At 41.5% G+C, this 21,092-nt stretch overlaps 1 protein-coding gene across 4 annotated transcripts in view; it reads left to right on the top strand.

Annotated features, from left to right (window-relative positions):
- Positions 1 to 21,092, top strand: part of kaznb (kazrin, periplakin interacting protein b) — a 111,334-nt gene that overhangs the window by 15,469 nt on the left and 74,773 nt on the right. For all 4 annotated transcript variants that reach the window (XM_076760566.1, XM_076760559.1, XM_076760592.1 and 1 more), the window contains exon 3: positions 3,768 to 3,925. In XM_076760566.1, coding sequence (XP_076616681.1) covers positions 3,768 to 3,925 — 158 coding nt within the window. The remainder of the gene's footprint in view (positions 1 to 3,767; positions 3,926 to 21,092) is intronic.

The raw sequence follows: 21,092 nt of genomic DNA, 5'->3' as shown, positions 1-21,092 counted from the left end.
GCTTGTACATGCTGACAAAATACCAGCATGCCTCATTAGAGTTCATTGTTGATGTTGTTTTGCTCCTGTGGGTGGCTACAAAGATTGTAATGAGCTGTCCACATCTCACAGTCACCGGCAGCACCGGGGCACCTGTGTGTGGGAGGTGTGCTTCACGAAATATATTGTATACCCCTCTGATTTAAATGATTGTACACATTACATTTTCTTCACTCCTTACACAAGTGTAGAAATAGCAACCTGATAGGGGGATCATGCATATGCACATTTAAAAATGCTCCAGAATAAAGGATTTAACCATGAAATGTTGAGGGAAATAAAATCATTCAGCAATGGAGACACTGTCTGCAGTTATGCATTAGTCTATCCATTCATTTCTCATTTACAGTCACATTATTTATACATCGTGTTGCGACAAGCTGAGAAAACCGGTTGAAAGTGCTGATGAGGGGCTTTTGAACAGTATCTCTTTTCTGTCTGTGGACCACAAAATCAGTTTTTGAAAGGCTTTTTTTTAAATGTTGAATTATTCATATTTTCAGTGATTTACAGGCATACATTCAGTGAAAACAGCAGAAAAAAACAAGGGGGATAAAATCACTTTACATGGAAAATGTACTGTAATATAGATTTATTCTTATGTGTTTCTGCTGAATTTATGTGGAGAAATAGTAACACAATATTTTTTTTTACAACCTTGAGCTGTTTTATAATAATATTTTTAGCGATTATCACCAAAGATTTCGAAATGTTTGTGGGTGTCATTTTAAGTGTCATTTACAAAATGATGAACCAGACTTTCAGCTGAATTTGTGCTGAAAAGGGGGACACCATGCATGTGGACCAGGAACAGTTTTAAAGGTAGAAACCTCGTCTCTGGAGCGTTCATGAAAATAGCTCTTTCTCCATAATCTCACTGATTTCTTCTCATCAGGATTCCTCTCCTGACGTCGTCTCTGTATTATTAAAATGCTGGAGTTCACAAACGGTCAGCTTCACCGGGCCATTTTGAATTCTTACACTCGCTATTGCATCTGATCAGCACTATGAAAACAAGGTTTGACATTTCCTCACTTACTTATTCTCAGCAAAGGACGCGGGCATGCCATCATCTCCGTGCTGCTGCCTCATCTGGTTTCCTCCAACCAGAAGAATATTAATGCAGGTGTTGGCGACTTGCAGATGCAAACACCTTCATAGCTGTCAAACGCTGATCGGCGATGTCAGCAGCTGAGAGTTTGAGCGTTTGTTGTAATTTCACAAACGAGATACAATCAGCAGATGTGTTGTCTGTCATGTCTCTCTGATGCTTTATGGATTTGCAGCACTGTGGGATTTTGACCCCGTGCATATTCAGGGTGGTCAAACTAACATTGGTGTTGCAGAAAACCACCTGTCTGCGCCACCATGTATCACAGGACGTGACAGAATACGTTGAATAAAAACTGAAAGAGGAGCAGAGAGGAGAAGAGGGTGTGTCTGCTCTCCGGCTTTGACAGCATGTCATTTTGTGCAGCAGCGTGCCATTACCCCAGCGTGTTCGGCCGTCTTTGGGGCCGAGAGGTACACCTTGTAAATGTTGAATGTGAAATTAGAATCCAATCGTCAACCTCTGTCATAAACATTTTATTTCCCCGTCTCCACCCACCCCGCGCTGGTTTGATGTACGCCGCGCTGCCTGCAGGGCTGCTGTGTGCTCGTAAACATGCCTCTTTTCGCCATGCTCCTGCACTTCAAGAGAAGACCGGAAGGTGTGGCCATAAATCTCTGATGGTTCTGCTGAAAAGTCGACCTTGGCTGTCGTCAGTGAGTCACACGTTGCCTCAGTCGCTCTGTCACTCTCAGCCCCGGGTTGACCTCTTGGCCTGCTCGCCGGTGTGTGTTTGAGAAAGTGATGCTTGCCTCGCAGCCGGTGTCCTGACCTCCTTCAAACATGCTCTCTCCATGCTGACTGCTGCTGGCAAAGTTGGTCCACTCATAGAAAATGAATCAGCTGTAATTTTCATAGCTGTTTAATTTGGTGTTCTGGCAAAAAGGATGACAAACATTTGGTGGTTTCAGGTTCTCCAATTGGAGAATTTGCTTCTTTTTTCTGTTTAATATCATTTTTGGCTTTGGTTTTTGGCTGATTTCAAGCTGTCATCTGTCTCTGTGAAATTAGGATGGGTGTTTTCACTCTTTTCCAACACTGCATAGCCAAAACAATTAAAATTTAACGTTTTGTTTCCTTTTTGAGTCTTTTTGAGGTTGCAAAAATGGTTTTAGTCCACACTGCCTGTCTGGCAGCATCAAATGTACTTTTTAGCCACTTGTTCCAAATCTTCATTGAAGCCATATGATGTTTACACTGAGTGAAATATTCAACCTCATTGTTTTTCATGTTTCCATCTATATTCAACACATAACAATAAAACTACAGAGCATCTGAAAAACTGTACAATTAACCCAAATACAGACAGAAGTTTGTGTAAAGTGAGTGATTTGGACAAATTTTGAGCAGATAATTTCCTGTGAATACTGCATCAGAGATGAGTTTTCCTGATATTCTAGGAACTCTTCATGCAATTCACTGTCTGTGTTATCATTATCATTATTGTTATTTAGATTTTTAACAGTTGTTTATATCTGATCGGCTTCTTTTTGACAATTTGCAGCATTCTTCTCCCTGACAACTGTCAATGTTCTACCAGCTCTTTGGTTGTTTTAGATGTGTGCTTTTGCTTTTCTAATGCAGAATGAGGCTGTTTAGTAGAGAGTGAATCTTGAATAAAGCTTGTGTTCAGGTCTGAACTTTTTTACACCCCTTAAAATCAAGCAGGCCTCAGGACACCCCCGCTGAAGCTTTGGTGACCCTTTCATTGATAACCAGTGATTTAACTATGTACAACTACTACTTGTCACACTTATTGTGTACGTCCCTGCAAACAGGACACGTCTGCCAAACTGAGCATGCCCTCGGTTAGTTTCCCTTGTGTAAATACAGGTTTCTAACAATCAATCAATCAATCAATCAATCTCAAACTTGAAGAAGTCATGCCAAATGTCTGTGGGTTAGAGCGAGTGTTTGGCTCCGTGTTGTTGAGTCATTTCTGGCCCACGGGCAGGCTGCTGCTTGATTTTAATTGGAAAAAGAACTCAAGGAATAATTGATCATGCAAATAACTGAGCTGTATATTACTTATTGGGGTTTGTTTCCATGTCTGCTGGCCTTCTCTGACAAAATACCCATCGATCATTCTGCTTGCTTGGTTTGAAGCTTGTTAACTTACAGTGAAATGTTTCAGTATTGATCAGATATTTCTATATTACCACCCACAGGCTCTGACCAAGAAGCTTAATGGAAACCTCAGAGCGAAGTCAATCTCTGAGAAACAAAGACAATTCTGAGCTCCATATTATGTTGATGTTGCCAGTGACTGAAAAAAAACTGGATAGAATAGACATTACTGGGGCTGTCTCCATAAAAATGGATTATATAATGGGTTGTCTGTGAGTGTCTTGGTAATGGATTTACCCTAATGATGCCCGTCTTGTCCAAAAGAAGGGATTAATCTGAAGGGGAGAACAATAGACTCGACCATGGCTGTGGATGAAGGAAGTCACACAAGTCTGATCCAGAAAATCCCAACAGAGGGAGGAATCAAACTGTGCAGCTCCTTGGGCTGCAGCGGAAAGCAGAGATCGGCTGTCACGAATTCTTCTGTTTCTGTGTGTTTTCACGATGTTCTGCTCTTCACCAACCCAACTCTCTTTTGCCTCCTTTGCAGCTGTCCAGTCTCTCAACAGCCTGAACGACCAGATTGCTCAGTTCATGGTGACCAGACCTTGTAGCCTGGCTGACCAGGACCAGGCCTTCATCCCGGGGGAGAGGGACACCTTGAAGAAGTCCATGACCCTGATGAGACACCTGCTCGTGGATGCTCAGGTAGAGTCTCTGCCCTCCCAGCAAGGTCGCTCCGTGCATGCTTGTCCCTTTGCTCCAGATCAGTTTTAGACAGAAACTACAAACAACGTGCAGCCCAGAGGAGAAATATTACTGCAGTGCCACTGCGAGAGATAAGTAATTGCAGATAGATAACAGATGCACACAGCAGGACGAGTCACTAAGTGTTACAAGAGGAATTTTCCCTAATTATCTCTACAGACACACAGGTTTTAGCACAAGGAGGTTTACAGGGGTGGAACGGGCTCACACAGACCGCCCACTGATTGCACAGTGTGGTCTGCTGAGGATGAATAAGAATTTACTGGTTGAGGGTTGTTATCAGTTACTGTCAGTGTTGTGGGTGTTAGAACTCAGATTACTTTTTGCTCTAACGAGTAATGTAACACGTTAATTTTGCAATTCAAGCTATCAGTTATTTAGTTTATTTGAATTAGTTGTTTTAAATTTAATTAAAGAATCCATAACAACATACTAGCTTAAGTAGTTAAGTTGATTTATGTCATTCTTTAAACCAGTTCACTGATTGGTCAATTGAATATATTGATGCAACTGTGACAAAAGGAAAGATATAAACATCTAAAATTAAATAAGATGAAATGTATGTTTTTTTAAAAGCTCATTTTCTCCTTATAACTCGAGTGTTTTTCCATGTGCATGAGATCCTTGTCAAGATGTTTTTTCATCATGACTACAGAGCAAATGATTCTGATTAACAGAGATATTTCTAGCTAGAACAACATATCCATATTTATCTCATTATAGCACAAAATTGTTATCATACAAAATCAATATCTCTCATTAAAATACAAAACCGACTCATTACAACAACAACAACAACAACAACAACAACAACAACAGACCAGTCCAGCCAGTCCCTTAATTGTATTTTTTAGCCTTGTTTAAATTTCAACGATTTCAAGACCAACAATTGAATAAATGAATAAATGTTTTGGTAGTTCTTCTCCAGACTTTCAGTGCTGTCAGCAAGTAGAGGGCTTTCAAACACAAAACTTTACTGTTGTTGTCTTTGCTCTAATCCTGGCTACACTCCTGAATGTATCACCAACTGCAGCTTTTCATTTTTGACCCATGTTTGTCATAATCAGGTGTTCACTGAGCTGTTTTTACGCTGACTGCTTGTTCCTCTCACACCTTCATACCTGAACACTTTTCTACGTACGTTCACATCTTTTACTTCAAACTTTCCAATGAAGTGAGGAAACGCAGAGATGTGCCGACACGTCTCCTTTCCCTCAGCGTGTCAGTGTGACGGTGTGACTCGAGGTTGAATCCACAGTGTGAACTGAAGTGAAATATTTTCCCTTGCCCAAAGCTCAAACAGTCCAACACTGAAAACTTTGGCAACCGCAGCAGTGTTATGAACATCTGACGGTTGAACTGAGCGGCGTTGTTTCCTGTTAATCCTGAGGATTAGAATGACATGCAGAGATTTCTGCACTCGTTTAGTCTTGAGAGTAAAGCAAAACATGTGTTTTAACATGTTTCCCTTTGAGAAAAAAAATAATAAAATCTTCTCCTGTGCTTCAGATGAGATGATAATTCATCCTTGTTATGTTGCTACCATTTGTCCTTTTATTTATATCCCTTCTACATTTTGATGAATGTCTGATGAATCTTGACACAGTGATGCATTTGGGTCATCCATTAGCAGCATCATGATGGATATGGAGTCCCCCCGCCATTCTCCTGGAGATATTTTCTCCGACACAGTGTCATTGATTAAAGGGAAGGTAATTCAACAAAAGGCCATTGCCTTCACCTCAGCTCAGTTTATGCAAGCTGGAGTGAAAGATTGTTAGCCCGCAGTCAGTTTTTTTCTGTTACTCAGGAATATAGCGTTGGGAGGTGATGGATGAGCGGGAACCTCAGCTGCAGATGGAGTGCCGATTATCTCCCCAAGAAGTTGTAGTTGAAAAAAAAGTTTTGCCGGTAGTTCAGTGTTAAGTGAAGCGCTCAGACACCAGTCAGCGTGACAGATTCGTCTGCCTGTTGGCCTTGTTTGTGTCAGACGGTACACACACACACACACACACACACACCACCTTTACATACAGTTTTTTTTCCTGGAAGTGAGTGTCAAATGGAGGCCTCTGTCAGGTGGGGGCTTGTTGCTCTCAACTGTCAGAGGACAAAACAGATCAACAGGGGATACTGACGTGTGACTGACAGCTGCTGTGGCGATGCGTTTGTTTACTCTCAGGCTATAGCCAACTCCAAAAGAGAGACTCTTTGTCCCAAACTGGGAGTTTCTGTCAGGGTTGGGTTCTGATAGCTTGTTCTATTTTGGATCCGGTCTTGTGTTGAAGTCTGTTCCCCCCCGACTGCTGTTTCAGTCTTCTACAAACAGTGTTTCCCCTGTCGTTGACTTATGGTTAGGTGCAGCAGAGATAAGTGGTTGGCACTCCGGTAGGTTGGGAATTGTAGGAAACAGCTGTTTGGTCTGATTGGTCCAAAGTGTCAGGTCAGTCTTAAAAATGCAACATGAAATGGGTAAATTAAAGCGAAATCAACGTAGCATGTCAATGGTCACTCAGAACTGTAGCCCCCAACTCCGCCCTCAGTGTGTAGATTGTGCGTTTCTGAGTAATGTGGAGAGAAAATGCAGAAAGAAAGTGAGAAAGAGAAAAGTTGGAGCTGAGTGGGAGCGCGTTGAAATAAAAAAAGACCTCGGAGGAAAGTGCAGATAAATGCTGCAAAATTACAGATTCTCAAGCTATCAAGGACACGGTCAGTGTTTAAATACATGCTAGCAGCACAACATAATATCACAACCGCCCCGATTCTGCCATGTAGTACAGCAGGAGATGTATGCAAGATATACAGCACGCTAACGGTAGAACATTTTAACAAAACGGTTGGAAAAGAAACATCATTAACACTACACTTCAGCTACAAGTGGACAGCTTGTTATCAGTATTTTAAGATGATCAACTTAATGGTTCTGAAAAGTAGGTCACATACTTCTGCTTTCATACCTTTAATACCAACATTAATACCTGCTGACTGGCTGCCACTGAAACCTGAAGTTGTTTTTGTGCCTAAACCGAACCTTAATTACAGCGTTGTCACATCATCCAATGAATGAATATTTGGAAGGAACAGATAAATTATGTTGTCTCGCCAGCAGGGGCGTCAGATCAGAAAACAGATTCTCGAAAGCACTGACAAATGACAGATTGGTTAATTTTTGCCTTCTCACACAACAAAAAACTTATCCTCAGACCTTTGAGTTTTAGTTGTTTATAACTTTATTTACTTGTAAATGTTGGAAGCTAAACCTAATCAGACTCAATAAGGGATATGAAAGGATTTAGATTCAATAACTGCGTTTGATACTGGATTCAGATTCAATTCTCCGACCCTTGTCTCTGTGCTTAATTCATCTTATCTGAGCAGCAGGATTGAGCTTTCTCGCTCCTTATCTTCACTCAGGCTACAATAGACGGCCAAAATAATTGCGGTCAGATTATGTATCAGATTTCTTTGTTCTCTGAGTCCCAGAGGTCAAAGTCAAGTGTGAGCTCATCCCACATAGAGGAGCTCATCTCATCCAGAGGGTTTTGCATTCATGGAGAGTAGTGTTTCTGCTGTCAGATGGAATATGAAATGAGTCCAACCCTCCATCTCTTCTACTCTTTTAATGTCTGGTCTCCCGTTTCAAAGCGCCTGCTATTCTCTGAACAATTCAGACTAGGAAGCTTACCAGGACGCTCTGATGTCCAGTATTTAGTGCTGCCACTGGTGAGACTTTTACTGCTGATCTGAAAGAATAGCAAACTCTCCTCGGCTTACTGTCAGTCAAGAAACCTTGATGTTTTCTACATTATGTATATCTTTTGAAAGCATTCTCTGACACCAAGTGTTTTAGTTTATAGAAGTCAGAGTAAAAACATTATCTGATGAATTCAGCATTAAAATTTCAAGTGCATGGCCACTAAAAGGCAGAAAATTAATTTAGAGGGGATTTGAATAGTTTCTCTTTGAATGCTGTCCCAGAATTGATTGCCTCATTTGTCACTTGCACAGATGAATTATTTATGTCCCCGTTGCTGTGCTGGGGTGACTAATCAAATGCATTTCAGTGGGTGTGGAAGCTGTGAATTGATGTAGTGGAACGTTGCACTGCATTAGCTACTTTGGTTGAGGAGTCAGCTGGGGTACAAAAGCGGCCTGATGATGGCGTTACAGAGGAGACGCTGCTCACCGTTATTCTCTAAAAATGCACAGAAATACCCGTCTATTTATTAAAAGTTGGAGTCCCCTTCCAGCCCTGGCAGAGTGGATCAGTTCAGAGCAAATACTCAGCTGTGCAGGTCAGTCACCACAAACAGAACAGGACCTCAGAAGCTCTGTTCAAATAGAAGTGCTTTACCTGAACACTGAGACGACATCTTCTGACTGGTGGACTGGACGTTACCTTAGATCCGAGTTAAGTAAGTAATAATAGTATTGACTGAAAATTTGGAAATGGAACAATCAGCAGACCCTGCTCACCTCTCTTCCTCCTGTTTTTATCACATTTTACTGTGTAAGTCAAGTGAAAACCTGGCTTCTTAGCCTTGCTCGCAGCTTGGCTCCAGGGATGGTAATGACAGTCTGTCGCTGGTCCTGATTGAAGTATCTCAACAACTAATGGAGGGATAGCCTTTAAATTTGTCTACAGACATTCATGGTCCCCGGATGATGCATCTTACTGACCTTTCCATTAGTGCAAGGATATTTAGTTTTTGGTTGAGTGGAGCAAAGCAGGGCCCCCGTACACCTAAAGCTCGAGTGCTGGAGTTTCCGTATTGGCTGTTGCTCTTTCAAAATGAATCTGCACCAATGTTAATTACATACTGTAACTCCAGAGTCTACGAGTATGGACACAGCCTACTATCACTCTTGGGGTCAGCACTCGACTTTTAGTCAATGTCCACTTGCCGCATGGGCCCCAACTCGGTCTCACCTTGTGTGTAAATTGGACTGAGGCTGGACAATCAGTTCCGAAAAACAACTTCTTCTTCAACGAGTATAATAAGCTGGTGCCGCCCACATCCTAGAGGGCTACACCTGTATTCACAGAATCTGAAGTTATGATATGTAACTATCAGTCTGTTTCGTAAAGGCTTCGTCCTCTCAGGCTAATGTTAGGGGGGTAAGGGAGAGGCAGGAAGTAGTCTGTGTCCAACATTGTCCACACAAACACTTCCACTTCCTTGCTCAGGAGAAATCAATAATCAGTTCATACCTTGCCAATGGGTCACAGCTAACAGACTAAACTAAGATGGTGAACATGGTAAACATTATACTTGCTCCACATGAGCATGTTAACGTCGTCATTTTGAGCAATGTTAGCGTGCTGCTGTTAGCATTTAGTTCAAAGCACCTCTATGTCTTATCTCACAGAGCCGCTTGTGCGGCTGTAGACTAAGTCTCGTTATCACCTTCACTGCAAACTTCCTTCTCCTCAGATTAAGTCAAGTGAAAAACTACCTTATTTATTTATATTAACATTTATAATTCATACAGCATACTTCATACTCAGCATTGCAATGTGCATTTCAACTGACAGTTTATCTTTTTCTCCTACTCCTACTCTCACAGTCTGAAAGAGGCATAATCTTTATACAGAGTCACTGGGTTCACGACAAAGCTCAGCAGCCTATGTGGAGAAATGAAACTGAAAAAGTTTCAAATGAGCCAGAAATCATAGCTGATTGTGGCAGAGCAGCAGGCTGCCAATTTAGTCATTTCAATTACAATGTTGGCAGATCTACCTTAATTCATTATTGACCACAGAAGAATTAAGGGAGCAATATGAGCCTGAGCTCAAAGTAAAATAGATTGGGAGGCTAGATTAATGATCCAGTGTGGTTTGGGTTGTCCTGCAGTTGTTAGTGAGAAAATGGATCAGTTCAGATCTGGTACCTAATGAACTAATAAACTATTTGACAAAGAGAAAGAGAAACAGAGATGCAGTCAGAGAAAAGTAGGACAGAGGTGGTCCAGGGACTGAGGCAAAAATGTCGGCCTGTCGTGAAATCGATCCATGATTTCTGTTATTTCTGTTCAGCCCCTTTGAGTCTTGTCGCCTGCAGCAGAGGTGGGTTATCTTTTGTGGGATCCTCTTTGTGTGCTGCTGTCTTTGTTCTGTATCTTTGGATGTTTGAATTAGCCGTCATTACCTGAATGTGTTGGAGGAAACCACAGCTTTCCTCTCAGGCTTCATTTTGAGATTGTTTTCTTCTTGCTCTATTGTATGGAAATCAGTCCACCTCTAATCCTTGGCATCTTTTCCAGTGTTACATCCTTTGTGTTACAGTGCGAGCAGAAGTGGGCTGAACTTCAAAGAGCTGGGCTTGCTCTTTTTTAACAACCGCACTTTCAGCCGATAGTTGTCTCCCACCGGTTTCCACGTTTCTACCCACTCAGAAACACCAGGGGAACAAAAAAGATTAATGAGACCACTTAAAAATGACCATATTGACGCTGACTGCAGAGGAGATTTTAAAACACGTCTGTCACGGCCGATGATTAGGCGAACCTGAGTGCGGGGATAAAATGACAGCGTGGATTTATGTTTCCTGGTACGGCATGACAGATGAGATTGTTGTTCAAACGCTATGACGCATTCGTTTTTGTGTCGTCCCCAAAGCCTGTCACATCATTCTGTGCACACGGTAATCTCTCATCCAATCAAACGAACGCTGGTTCTGTAAATAAAGGAGGTATCGCTCACTCTGGATATTTTTAAGATGGCAATATGTCCTCCGTCAGATGAAATGATGCATGCCAGATTGTGAGACTTCATCATCGTTCAGTCTCACTGGAAACCATCTGTTGATGCGGTTCGGGATGTTTAAGTCTGCCATGTTCAGGGGTGGGGGGCAGGTTTCTATGGAAACCCCCGAGCACTGTCACAAAGCTGATCTGGATCACTACACGCATCTTACCTCAGATCAAAGGTGTTCACCTCAATTTCAGTGGGAGTTTGGGTGATATGAAAGGGCCCGTCTCCCTGTCAATCTCCTCTTGAGTGACAGACAGTGTTTGTACTCTTTGCAGCCCTTTTGTTGGGGGGTTGTTTGTGTCTGGCTGATGCGGATAAGTGTCTAGGATTGGTTTGCTTATGGAGGAGTCAGCGTGGAGGCGGCTACGTGTCCTCCTGTGACTTTGTATGCCAACCACAGAAAGCTTAAAGTTCCTGGAGAGACTTTCACATCAGATATGTGAGCCCACCTCTCACTTTACTCTGTTTTGACTCATGCGGAGAAAAGAAAGCGCAAACTGACCTATTAGTCCATTATTTAGCAGTCAGCCTCGGCTGAGCTTCGTTGTGGTGTGGCTGCTGGAGTCGCCTCCACGGGACTGACATGTGAATAATTCATGAGAAAACATCAGCCTCTGTGTACACGGCACACACGAGCGGGGACATTAATGTGTCATGGAGCGACATTGGCATGCCTTTTGTTTCCCTTATCTCACCTTTTTCCACATGTCACCTCTGTGTCCTAAACACAGTTATTCGCCGTTGTCCACCTCGTCTTGTTTACTTTAAATCCTTCTCGCACAACCCTTCATCAAAGGCAGAATTTCTCGGAGACGAGAGGAGTGTGGAATCAAAGATGGGATGCTTGTTATCAAAGCCATTGAGTTCCCTGTTGACCTTAGACGAGATTTAAATGCTCCCTGCCTCCACAGCTTGTGGGGAGGTGCAGGAAATATAAATGACTCTCCCCTCTATCTGATTCCCTGCCAGAAGCAATCGCTCTGAGGAGTCAGGCCAGGTGGGCATCTGGCCCAGAGCTGCTTCACACACTACCATTTTTACATTTTTTTTTTTTTTTGAACGCACACTTCCAGGTTTTTTGACTTGGCTGCAACCTTCATTTGGCCACTGATGATTCGACTGTTTCAGAGCTCTATTAGTTCTCATGTTTCTTTGAAAACTTCCTCTTTTACTCTTTTTCACTTTGATTCGTCCTGATATGATGCACCTTTGGGAGACAGTTTGTCGTTGTGATTAAGTGTCTTTATTCTGTGAGGTGTTTCAAAAAGAATGTGCAAAAATGTAGAATGTGTATTTTTGTAGCCTAATTAAGATTTAATGAAGAAAATTTTTAGCTCATAATTTGGCTCATAATGTGTTAAATTGCCCAATTATTTAATCTCTGTAGCAACACAAACACACATCTGACTGTGTGTTTGTCAGTAATCTTTGATTTTCCAACCAAATATCTTCATCTGTTGTCTGCCTTCCTTTAGGATTCCTTCAGTTGCTGTCAACTAACTTCAGTTTCACGACAGAGTACAAACAGAATCAATTTGATTAGGTTTTGGCATAAAATGTGATGTTTAAATCTTTCTGTTTTGCTCATGTTCTTTGAACATAAACAAATCCAAAGATAAAGGAAGTAGCATAACAGCTCTTAAAGAGGTAGTGCGAATGCAATTATAAGTAGGAGGCCTAACTGGCTCTTGTGTGCATAGTGAAGCCTGACATGTTTGGATTTATGAGTCTTGGAGGTAAAAAAATTGCTATTATCTCAGAGCACTGCAAAATTTGTGCATTAATATTTTAACACTTTAGGATTTTAAGACTTTATGACATTGTTTTTTCTGTATTGTTTAGAATGAACTAAATCTTTCTCTCTCTGGGAATTTGGCTGTTTACTTATTGATCATTACGAAACAATGCAAATGCAGTAATTGAACAAACGATAACCAGAAACAATACATGAAATCACATCACATGGATGATGAAGCACCCTCTGATGGTAAACCACACAGTGTTCATGGTCTCCTCGTCACCATACAATCCTGTAATCTGGTCATGTAATCTGGTCTAATGCCGTTAAACAAAGAGGCTATCTGGGTGTAATCCCACCATGTAAATCAAGCTCGAGTGTTATAGACCACCAGACCTCAGCACTGGTCCTCAGGATTAGGCCCATCATTGCACCTGTCTCGTGGGTCCAGACACACTGGTTCACCGTCCTGCACCATCAGGTGGTCAATACAAAACGAGTTCTCCTTTAAGTTTAGGTCAAAGTGCTAAAAGCCATCAGACATGGCCAAGTTTGTTTTGGTTTGTTGGAATTATTAGTTGTATTTGCTCAACTTTGCTTGATGTCTGGGGCGATATTGTGCTCTCTGAGGTCGGTGCTTTCCTGTCTGCCCAGTTTTGGTTCAGTGATCTTCACTTCTCGCTCTGCTAATTCTATGCAGTCGATCACTATATACGCTAAAAGCATTCTTCTGATGCAGTTCAATATATTTCTTGTTGAATGAGTTTACTGGAAAGGAATAATGCAAAGCCACATTGTTCCATTAATGGAGTGTCATTTTTGATGGTAGAGGCTGAAGGGCAAGCCAATAGACTGGAGATTTATTTTACACCTATTGGCTGAAGATTATGTAGATAAGCCATTCCACTGGGTGTTAATGGCATTTTAACATAAAGATACAAGAAAATGAGTTTTTTAATTTTGTTATAAGTTAAATTGGTGGCAAAATAATTTTCATCTCTCTGTGAATTTAACAAGTTTACTGTTCCTACGTTCTCACACCAGCATGTGCACTAAATGTTAAGGCTGAATTTTTGAATAACCAGGCAAAATGTCATGGTTCCAGCTTCTTTAGGTGTCTGTGGTGTCTGGAGAGGGCCACTGCAGGCCCTTTGTGAACCACAGTTTTACATGCACATGTCATGCAGACACCGCAATAGTGGTGAACGGTCTGCTTCCAATGGCTTAATCTGTTTGTATATTCTTGTATGTGTTTCCATTGCGTGTATCGTGTTTTCTGACTGTGAGGACAACAACCATTCATCTTAATAAGATGTTTAGTCTGGGAATTTTATGGTAATGAGCGTTAGTGTTGTGAAAGAAGACAGAGTGAGGCTGATTGCTTACAACACAATTAGGAAAGTGACATTTGAATCCAGCAAACTCTCAAAAAATGTTAATTTGTTTTAGAAACTAGCAAAATATGTTCAGCGTGATGACAGAATTTATTACTTGTTTAAAGAAAATTAGACTTCGGGATGCAATATCAGACTAAACGAGTGTTTTAAGGTGCAGATGTTTTGAGCAGTAGAGCAGGTTGAGGGAAGGTGGGCATGTAGCAGGGTAACACTCTGCTCTGCAGAGCAAGACAAATAAGTCTCATCTCCATATCACAAAGTCGACTATAGATAATTAACTTTCCTCAGGTACACAGTTATTCTGTGCTGCAACAGTAAGCTGTGCATCTTATCACTTATGTTTCCAAATGCTTCGAGACGCAACGGTAACACCTGAAAGTTTAACTACAGACTTGAATGCTTAAATCTGTGGGGATTCTCCTTTGGACTCTCTTATACACTTCATTTAAATGTGTTTACCTTATTTATTTAATGTGGGTTTCTGTAGGGACAAGCATGTAGCATGTGCTCAGCGTGAGCTCCGGATGCATGATGCTGTATTTGGCCCTAATCCACATGCTTCTCACTCAGTTTAACATATTCATATCATATATCAACAGTCCTCCTCTTCATCTCAGCATTTCCTGGGGACAACAGGGAATGCTAAATGCATAAATATTAAAACGGAAGAATTTACTGTGTAAATGCAGGAAATTGGATCAGAAATGTCAAACACAAATGTTCCATAATGAAAACCCAATTTCAGAGTGTTTCTGTAAGCCTTATATTAAAACTGGAAGCAGTTGGTTTGATTGTGCTGTGTACGTCGTCTCGTGTAATGAATCATGTTCTTAATGTGCGACTCTGTTCTTTCCCAGCCTTGTTTGTATTCATGAGTATGATTACTATTGCTCTCCTCGACTCCTACTCTCAATCCTCTTACGCTCTCCTGCGGTTCTTCATGTATGAATTTGTTAGTGTGTGGTGCCGGCTGGTTGCAGCGCTTTGCTCTGCCTGGATGCTCCACTTATTGCAGTTTGGCTGCTTCAGTGTGAACGTGTTTCCAGGGATCTCAGCTGAAAGCCTATCAGCATGCATAATCATGCATCGTAATACCGCTGTTGCCAGATTACTGAATCTTAAAATTTTTTTTTTTACAATTCCCTGGAGAGCAGTTCTGCTCTGTCATGAATCTTTGTGATTTTTTGGGTGAACAGATGGTATTTTAATGAACTCCACAGAAGATATTTTAATGTGATGCTTGTCCTCTTGCAACCCTGACATAAACTGCCAGGCAGGTGCTTTTGGAAAGAGCTGTAATTATTATTCTTTGGAGGCCAGGTGAGGCTTAATATTTCTGTTATACTATGTAAATCACCCACGGAGTCACTTGCGAGGTCTAAATTCACTTAATTTCATTGTTTAAAGATGAATTAAAATGTCACTCACAACATTAGAAAAGGTTTCCTTGTCTGTGTGGCAGCTGACAATGACAGTCCTAAAAATATATATTTTAACCCAGAATGCTATTTAACGGACTGTGCAAGTCATTTTTTAGTCTGGACATTCACATTTTTATTCATGTTTACAAAAACCTTCCCTGGTTCCTGCAAAGTGGAGCTCAGCAGGTTTGCAGTTAAGCTGAAATCAGTTCAATTGTCCCTGTTTAACATGCACGGCAGCATGCTAAAGCCATGTTTGATCTGGAGCATGAAAAATGTAATGAAAATTGTTTGTCTGGAACAGTTTGAGAGCTGCTGCTCTAAACAAAATCCCTCCAACATGCTGCTTCCTTTAGTTTTTTAGCAGTTTAGTTTCTTTTAGTTTCAGATCAAACTGTGTCAAACATTCAAACCCTGGAATAACACTGAAGTCAGAGCGTGCATTTACATTTTGAAGCACAGATATTTTGGCTTTATATAAGCAGTGGAATTTGTCCACAATCCAGAGATATTCAGTTCACGTACGACAAACAAAAGATTAAATTCTCACATCTGAGGTGCTCAAGCAAATTTTTATTTTATCTATTATCAAAATAGTTGCAGAAATAGTTGCTCTCGATCAGAATATAGTTTCAACTGTACCCTGAAAAGTACATTTATATTCTAATGATTAAAAACTGTTAACATGTTGTAATATTTCCTGGATCATGTTTTAGCTGTCACACATTGCTATGGGTGGTTATGTTGGTCTCTCTACCATTTTCTGAAATATGGCAACAATTATTGGATGCTCAGACACACAAACATTCATGGTCGTCAGAGGATGAATCCCAGTGATGTTGGTTATCCCCAAACTTTTCCACCACCACATTTTAATCATCCCTTGCTGTGTATCATGACCAAATTCCTGCAAAATCAATGGCCTTCCTGTTAGCCTCAGCTGCACCTTGTTTTCGGCGCTAATTAGCACATGCTAACAAACTAAACTATGATGGTGGACATGCTAAACATGAGCACATTACCAGTGTCACTGGACATATGTTAGCATGCTGACATTAGCATTTAGCTCAAAGCACCACTGTGCAGCCTCAGACAGCTGCTGACATGGCTGCAGTCTTCTTATCAACATCCACTTGTCATGAAGTAAGCATGTTAAACGTTTTTGTGGTTATTTGCAGGCGCTCAAAGCACTTGGTTCGGCTTAGGGAAGATCATGGTCTTAGCTAAATATTTGAAATGTTGACACTGACTGGAAGCATGAGACTTGACATTTTTCAGTATTTGACCAAAACCATGATTACTTCCAACCATAACCAAACCTTTCACTGACCTAACCGCAATCCAAACATTTTAGTAGCCTAAACCTCAACACATACAGAACTACTGATGCTAAACCTCATCTCTGGTGCTCTCTGTACACCCTGCGTCCACGCCGACTACCTCTCAACAGTCTGTGCGATACAGAACTGGAAAAACATTCGGGGAACATAATCCAGGCAGCAGTAACATTTATTTCAAAATCGATGCGGCAAAACAGTTTAGTGGTGTGGTTAGAGAAGGATGGCAGAAAAGGAAAATGTGAGGTAGAAAATATTACAGTAGAGCAGAAAATGGGCCTCAACAACAACTCAGCAATTCTATGAATAATATACATGTTTGCAAACATGCAGTAGGTGAGTTTTTACAGTGTGACACATGATGCCTGTTCCATCGCATTGTTTGACATTAGAAAGAGAGTTGATGCATTTCAGCAATGTAAGCGCTGAGAACATTTTGTATATTTTTCCAAAGTGATGCAATTGGTAACAGAGGTTACCAATTGTGTGTCTGTGTGTTTAAGGGTAAAAGCTCTTCACTGTACTTTCCACCCCATCTGTGGTGTATCTTTAAGCATGGGGTGTCTCTTCAGGGAGAAGCAGGGTGACCATTAAGCTTTCAAAGGCTTGTCTAATGAAAGGCGGTTTTTATGGCTCTTGAAGAAAACCTGATTGTTATCCTCTGCAAACAAACTGCCTTTTGATTGTGGCTTTAAGCTATGGTGATCAACAAATACTCTTTTTGTCCTCCACCTTCCTGCTTCACTCCCTCTTTACTTCATCTGACTGGGTGTTTGCCTCCCTGACAGAATCTCACATGCAAACAGAAAGACAGCAGACACACGTACAAACAAAGTTGTATTAGATGTACTAACAAATTACAACTAGAAACACTTGAAACACCAAGGACGGTAAACACACAGGGGCATGTCTGTAGGAAACTGCTTGGGTACATACTCTGGAGCATATTTTATCTATTCAGAACGACTGTAAAATGATACTGTGGTAATTAGTTTGCCCACATGCAAAATTTTTAGAAACAGAAAGGAACATTACATTGTTTTGCTTTCCATGGATCTTAGTATTAATACCCTGTTATAATCCCTTACAAGAGCTCAACTCCCTGAGCCAGACAAGTTTTGGATTCAGACAAACTAATTTAGCATGCAGATTAATGCAACTCTCAGCTCCTGCAGGAGCCAGCTTATTAAACAAATTTAAATCACATACATTTACAATTAGAATAAGTTGGAGCCATTAAACAAAAGACACAATACAAAAGTATCTCATCAGCACAGTTTGTCTCTCCAAACACATTTGCATAAGTGCTTTGGCCTTTTGCACTAAAGCATATGTAAAGCAGTTGTACCCTCTAACTGTAGTCACAGTCTAAAACAGGTTCGCAGTCTGGAAAATGATCCTCCTTTTCCTTCAATTATATTCGCAGATGAGTCAGCCATATTGCTCTAATTAAAATAATCAAAGTCCTACTGTCAGGTTGGCACTTCCTCAGCACTGTTGTGACTTGCGTTTAATTGCTTTTGCATTTTAATGTTTGAGCTATCTCTGTGTGCATATGTATGCCAGTACAGGTGAGTGTGTGTGTGTGTGTGTGTGTGTGTGTGGTGCATATATGGGCATGAAAGGCTTTCTATGCAGAGCAGTATGCTAAGCCCAGAATACTGAGAGAGATTTTGCCGGTCTGGTCGTCAGTGTTCCTTTTACTGACTCTCTACTGCACGCTTGAATGTCTTTCAATTTAGTCCTTCTGATAACTCGGCTCTCTCTCGCAGAGATAAATGTTGAAATATAATAAATGACTTCGCAACTTCACATGTTTTTGGCTCCAACCTTGTCTCCCTCACACTGTCTCAGTGCCCCTCAATTTCTCTGCCTTATTTATCTTCCTCTCCGCTTCCCTTGTTGCTCATTTTTCAACATGTTCCAACAAGTTTCATATCTTGTAGTATTAGCTTTAGCAAATAAAGAAAGTAATTCCCAGTACATAGCGACTTGTGGGTCTTGGGAACAATTTTAAATTCTCTTGGGTGCCACAAGATTGCTATTGTATCTTGAACAAAAGAAAAGGATTTTTTCTATTATATTGCCGTTTTCTAAGATATTTCGATTCTCTCTGAGATTCTTCTCTTGTGCAAAAAATGTCAAGCTTTAAGACATTCCTGAGAGAGTAACTGGACAAGTGCAACTGTTTGCAATATGCATTTTTGATAAGAAGATGCATGAGGACAGCGATAAAGCAATGATGGAGTGATTATTGTCTCTAGTGTTACTATTCATTGGAACTGTCCTCCAGAGTGGGAACACATGATAGTGAGATGAGTCTCTTAATCAATAGGCTCAGCAGATAAGCTCCTTATCAATACACTGTACCGAAACCGCTCTCCGTCAGATATGGATTATTCTGTCTTCAGTACTGCACAGCTTTTTCCCCCCTAAACCTGTCAGTTATTTGCCTGCAGTGCTACAGTGTACCTGGGAGTGGTTTGCTTTGGTGCAGAAAATTCCCGTTTGTTAAAATGCAGAGTGTTTTCTCTGCAGAGCGCAGCGTATATGGCCTGTATGGGATCGCTTGCTACATGCTGTTCATCAGCTTTGGTCACTTAAAGGAATAGCTTGACGTTTTGGTGAATACACTTTCTTGACAGGATCAATACTATCCTCATGTCTGTACTCTTAATATGAACATATGAGATACAATGTGTTTATTTAGCTTTGGAGTTGCTGGTGGATTGTATTACTGAGGTGGCACGGTGGCAACACTGTCGCCTCACAGCTAGAAGGTCCCGGTTTGATTCCCGCTGTGGGTGCTGGGGGTGTGTCCTCCACCATGCCTTTGGTGCCTGCTGCTCGAGGAAAAAGGGCCTTTCTGTGTGGAGTTTGCCGCGGAGGAAGGACTGACCAAGGATGGGTCAAATGCAGAGAAGAATTTCACAAGAAGCATGGCGTGTGCAGTTTCCCTCCCTAACTCTGCATGTTGTGTGTGTGACTAATAAAGGATGTCTTCTTCTTCTTCTTTGTGACTTCTGGGCAGAGCCATGCTGTTTCCTCATGTTTCTATTCTTTGAGCTAGGCTAAGCTAACAGACTGCTGCCTGACAGACATGAGTGGTTATCAATCATCTCCTTTAACTTTGCGCAAGAAAGCAGAATGGCAGACTCTTCCTTTTAATGATTTCCATTTCTTATATTAATTGGAGATGAAATGTTTAGCCTCAAAATCAAGCATCTCCTAAACTCTGAGTTATTCAGAGAAAAAGCAGCTCAACAGCAGCTCGGCCCCTTCATCTCTTCATCCGAGGCTTGCCCAGTTGTCTAGGGAGGTGTACTCTAACCTGCTCTCAGCAGTCTGCCATGATTAGCCAATAAATAACTAAACGTATATCATAAATCAACAGGGAGAGCTCTGTCAGGGTGATTTCCACTGCAGTTGCCCTGTGAAAATCACCCTGCTGCGCTAAGAAAAGAAAGAGAGAGATGGATGGAGGAAAGGTTGGCGATGAATGAAGTTCTCTGTGTGTTGTAGAAAATGTGTTACCTTGAGAGATATCCTCTGCCGTAGCATTATCCACAGACAGCTCCTTTGCTCTGTTGAACAGCTGGTCAATAGTTGTAACCTGTAGTTTTGTATTTTCAGGACTGTGATGAAGCTGCCACGATAGCTACTCCAATGATTCCATGTCACTTGGACTCATTCAAATGACACTTTAATTATGTTGATAGTTATAAAAGTGTCAGCTAGCTTTCTCATCTCCCCTGCGAGCTATAGGCACAATTCCCATTCTCTCAGCATCACCGTGTAATTGTTCCTCCTGCAGAAGAGAGCAGAGAACGATGACAGGGGTGAGGAACTCAATTAGGCAGCAGCAAAGTAGCTGAGTGTGTAATGCAGTGTGCAAAACATGCCCCTTTAGTATCAACGCCGGCTCCGTATGTGATCTGACCACAATCTACATGTCACGATCGATGACTGCCACATTCGGCTCTGCATGTCTACACGTTCAAGACAAAAATATGACTGGGGCGGAGTGCAATTGAGCAGACATAATGGGCTGAGGCCCGGCAATGGATTCCAAGCACCTCTAGGAGGAGATGTAGTGTCAAAAAACAGCCAGCAGGGAGCAGAAGAGACATCAGGGGGAAATGAGGCAAGAAGAGAAATGGGTCTCGGTGGATGGAAGGTATGTGAAACGGTGGAGGAATGTCATTTTTTGCAGTTTTATTTTCCGTCATCAGATGTATTTTTCCCATCCCCCAGGTCTTGAAGTTCATCATAGCCCCCCTCCCTCATCCCTGCATCCTCTCTGCCTTCGATTCCCCCTGGAGTCCTGCAGACAAGCCTTTATCTTGATACTCATCAAGGCATCTGGCACCGTGTTTCATCCGCAACCCTGTCGACTGTTATCTCCAAGTGGAGAGGCTGTCAAACTGTTTATTATAACCCAGGCTATCAGAGATGGGAGA

Source organism: Chaetodon auriga, chromosome 2 (assembly GCF_051107435.1).
Source record: "Chaetodon auriga isolate fChaAug3 chromosome 2, fChaAug3.hap1, whole genome shotgun sequence".
In the NCBI taxonomy this organism is placed as follows: Eukaryota; Metazoa; Chordata; class Actinopteri; order Chaetodontiformes; family Chaetodontidae; genus Chaetodon; species Chaetodon auriga.
The sequence above is the reverse complement of the archived record's forward strand: the minus strand, read 5'-3'. Positions and strand labels throughout refer to the sequence as shown.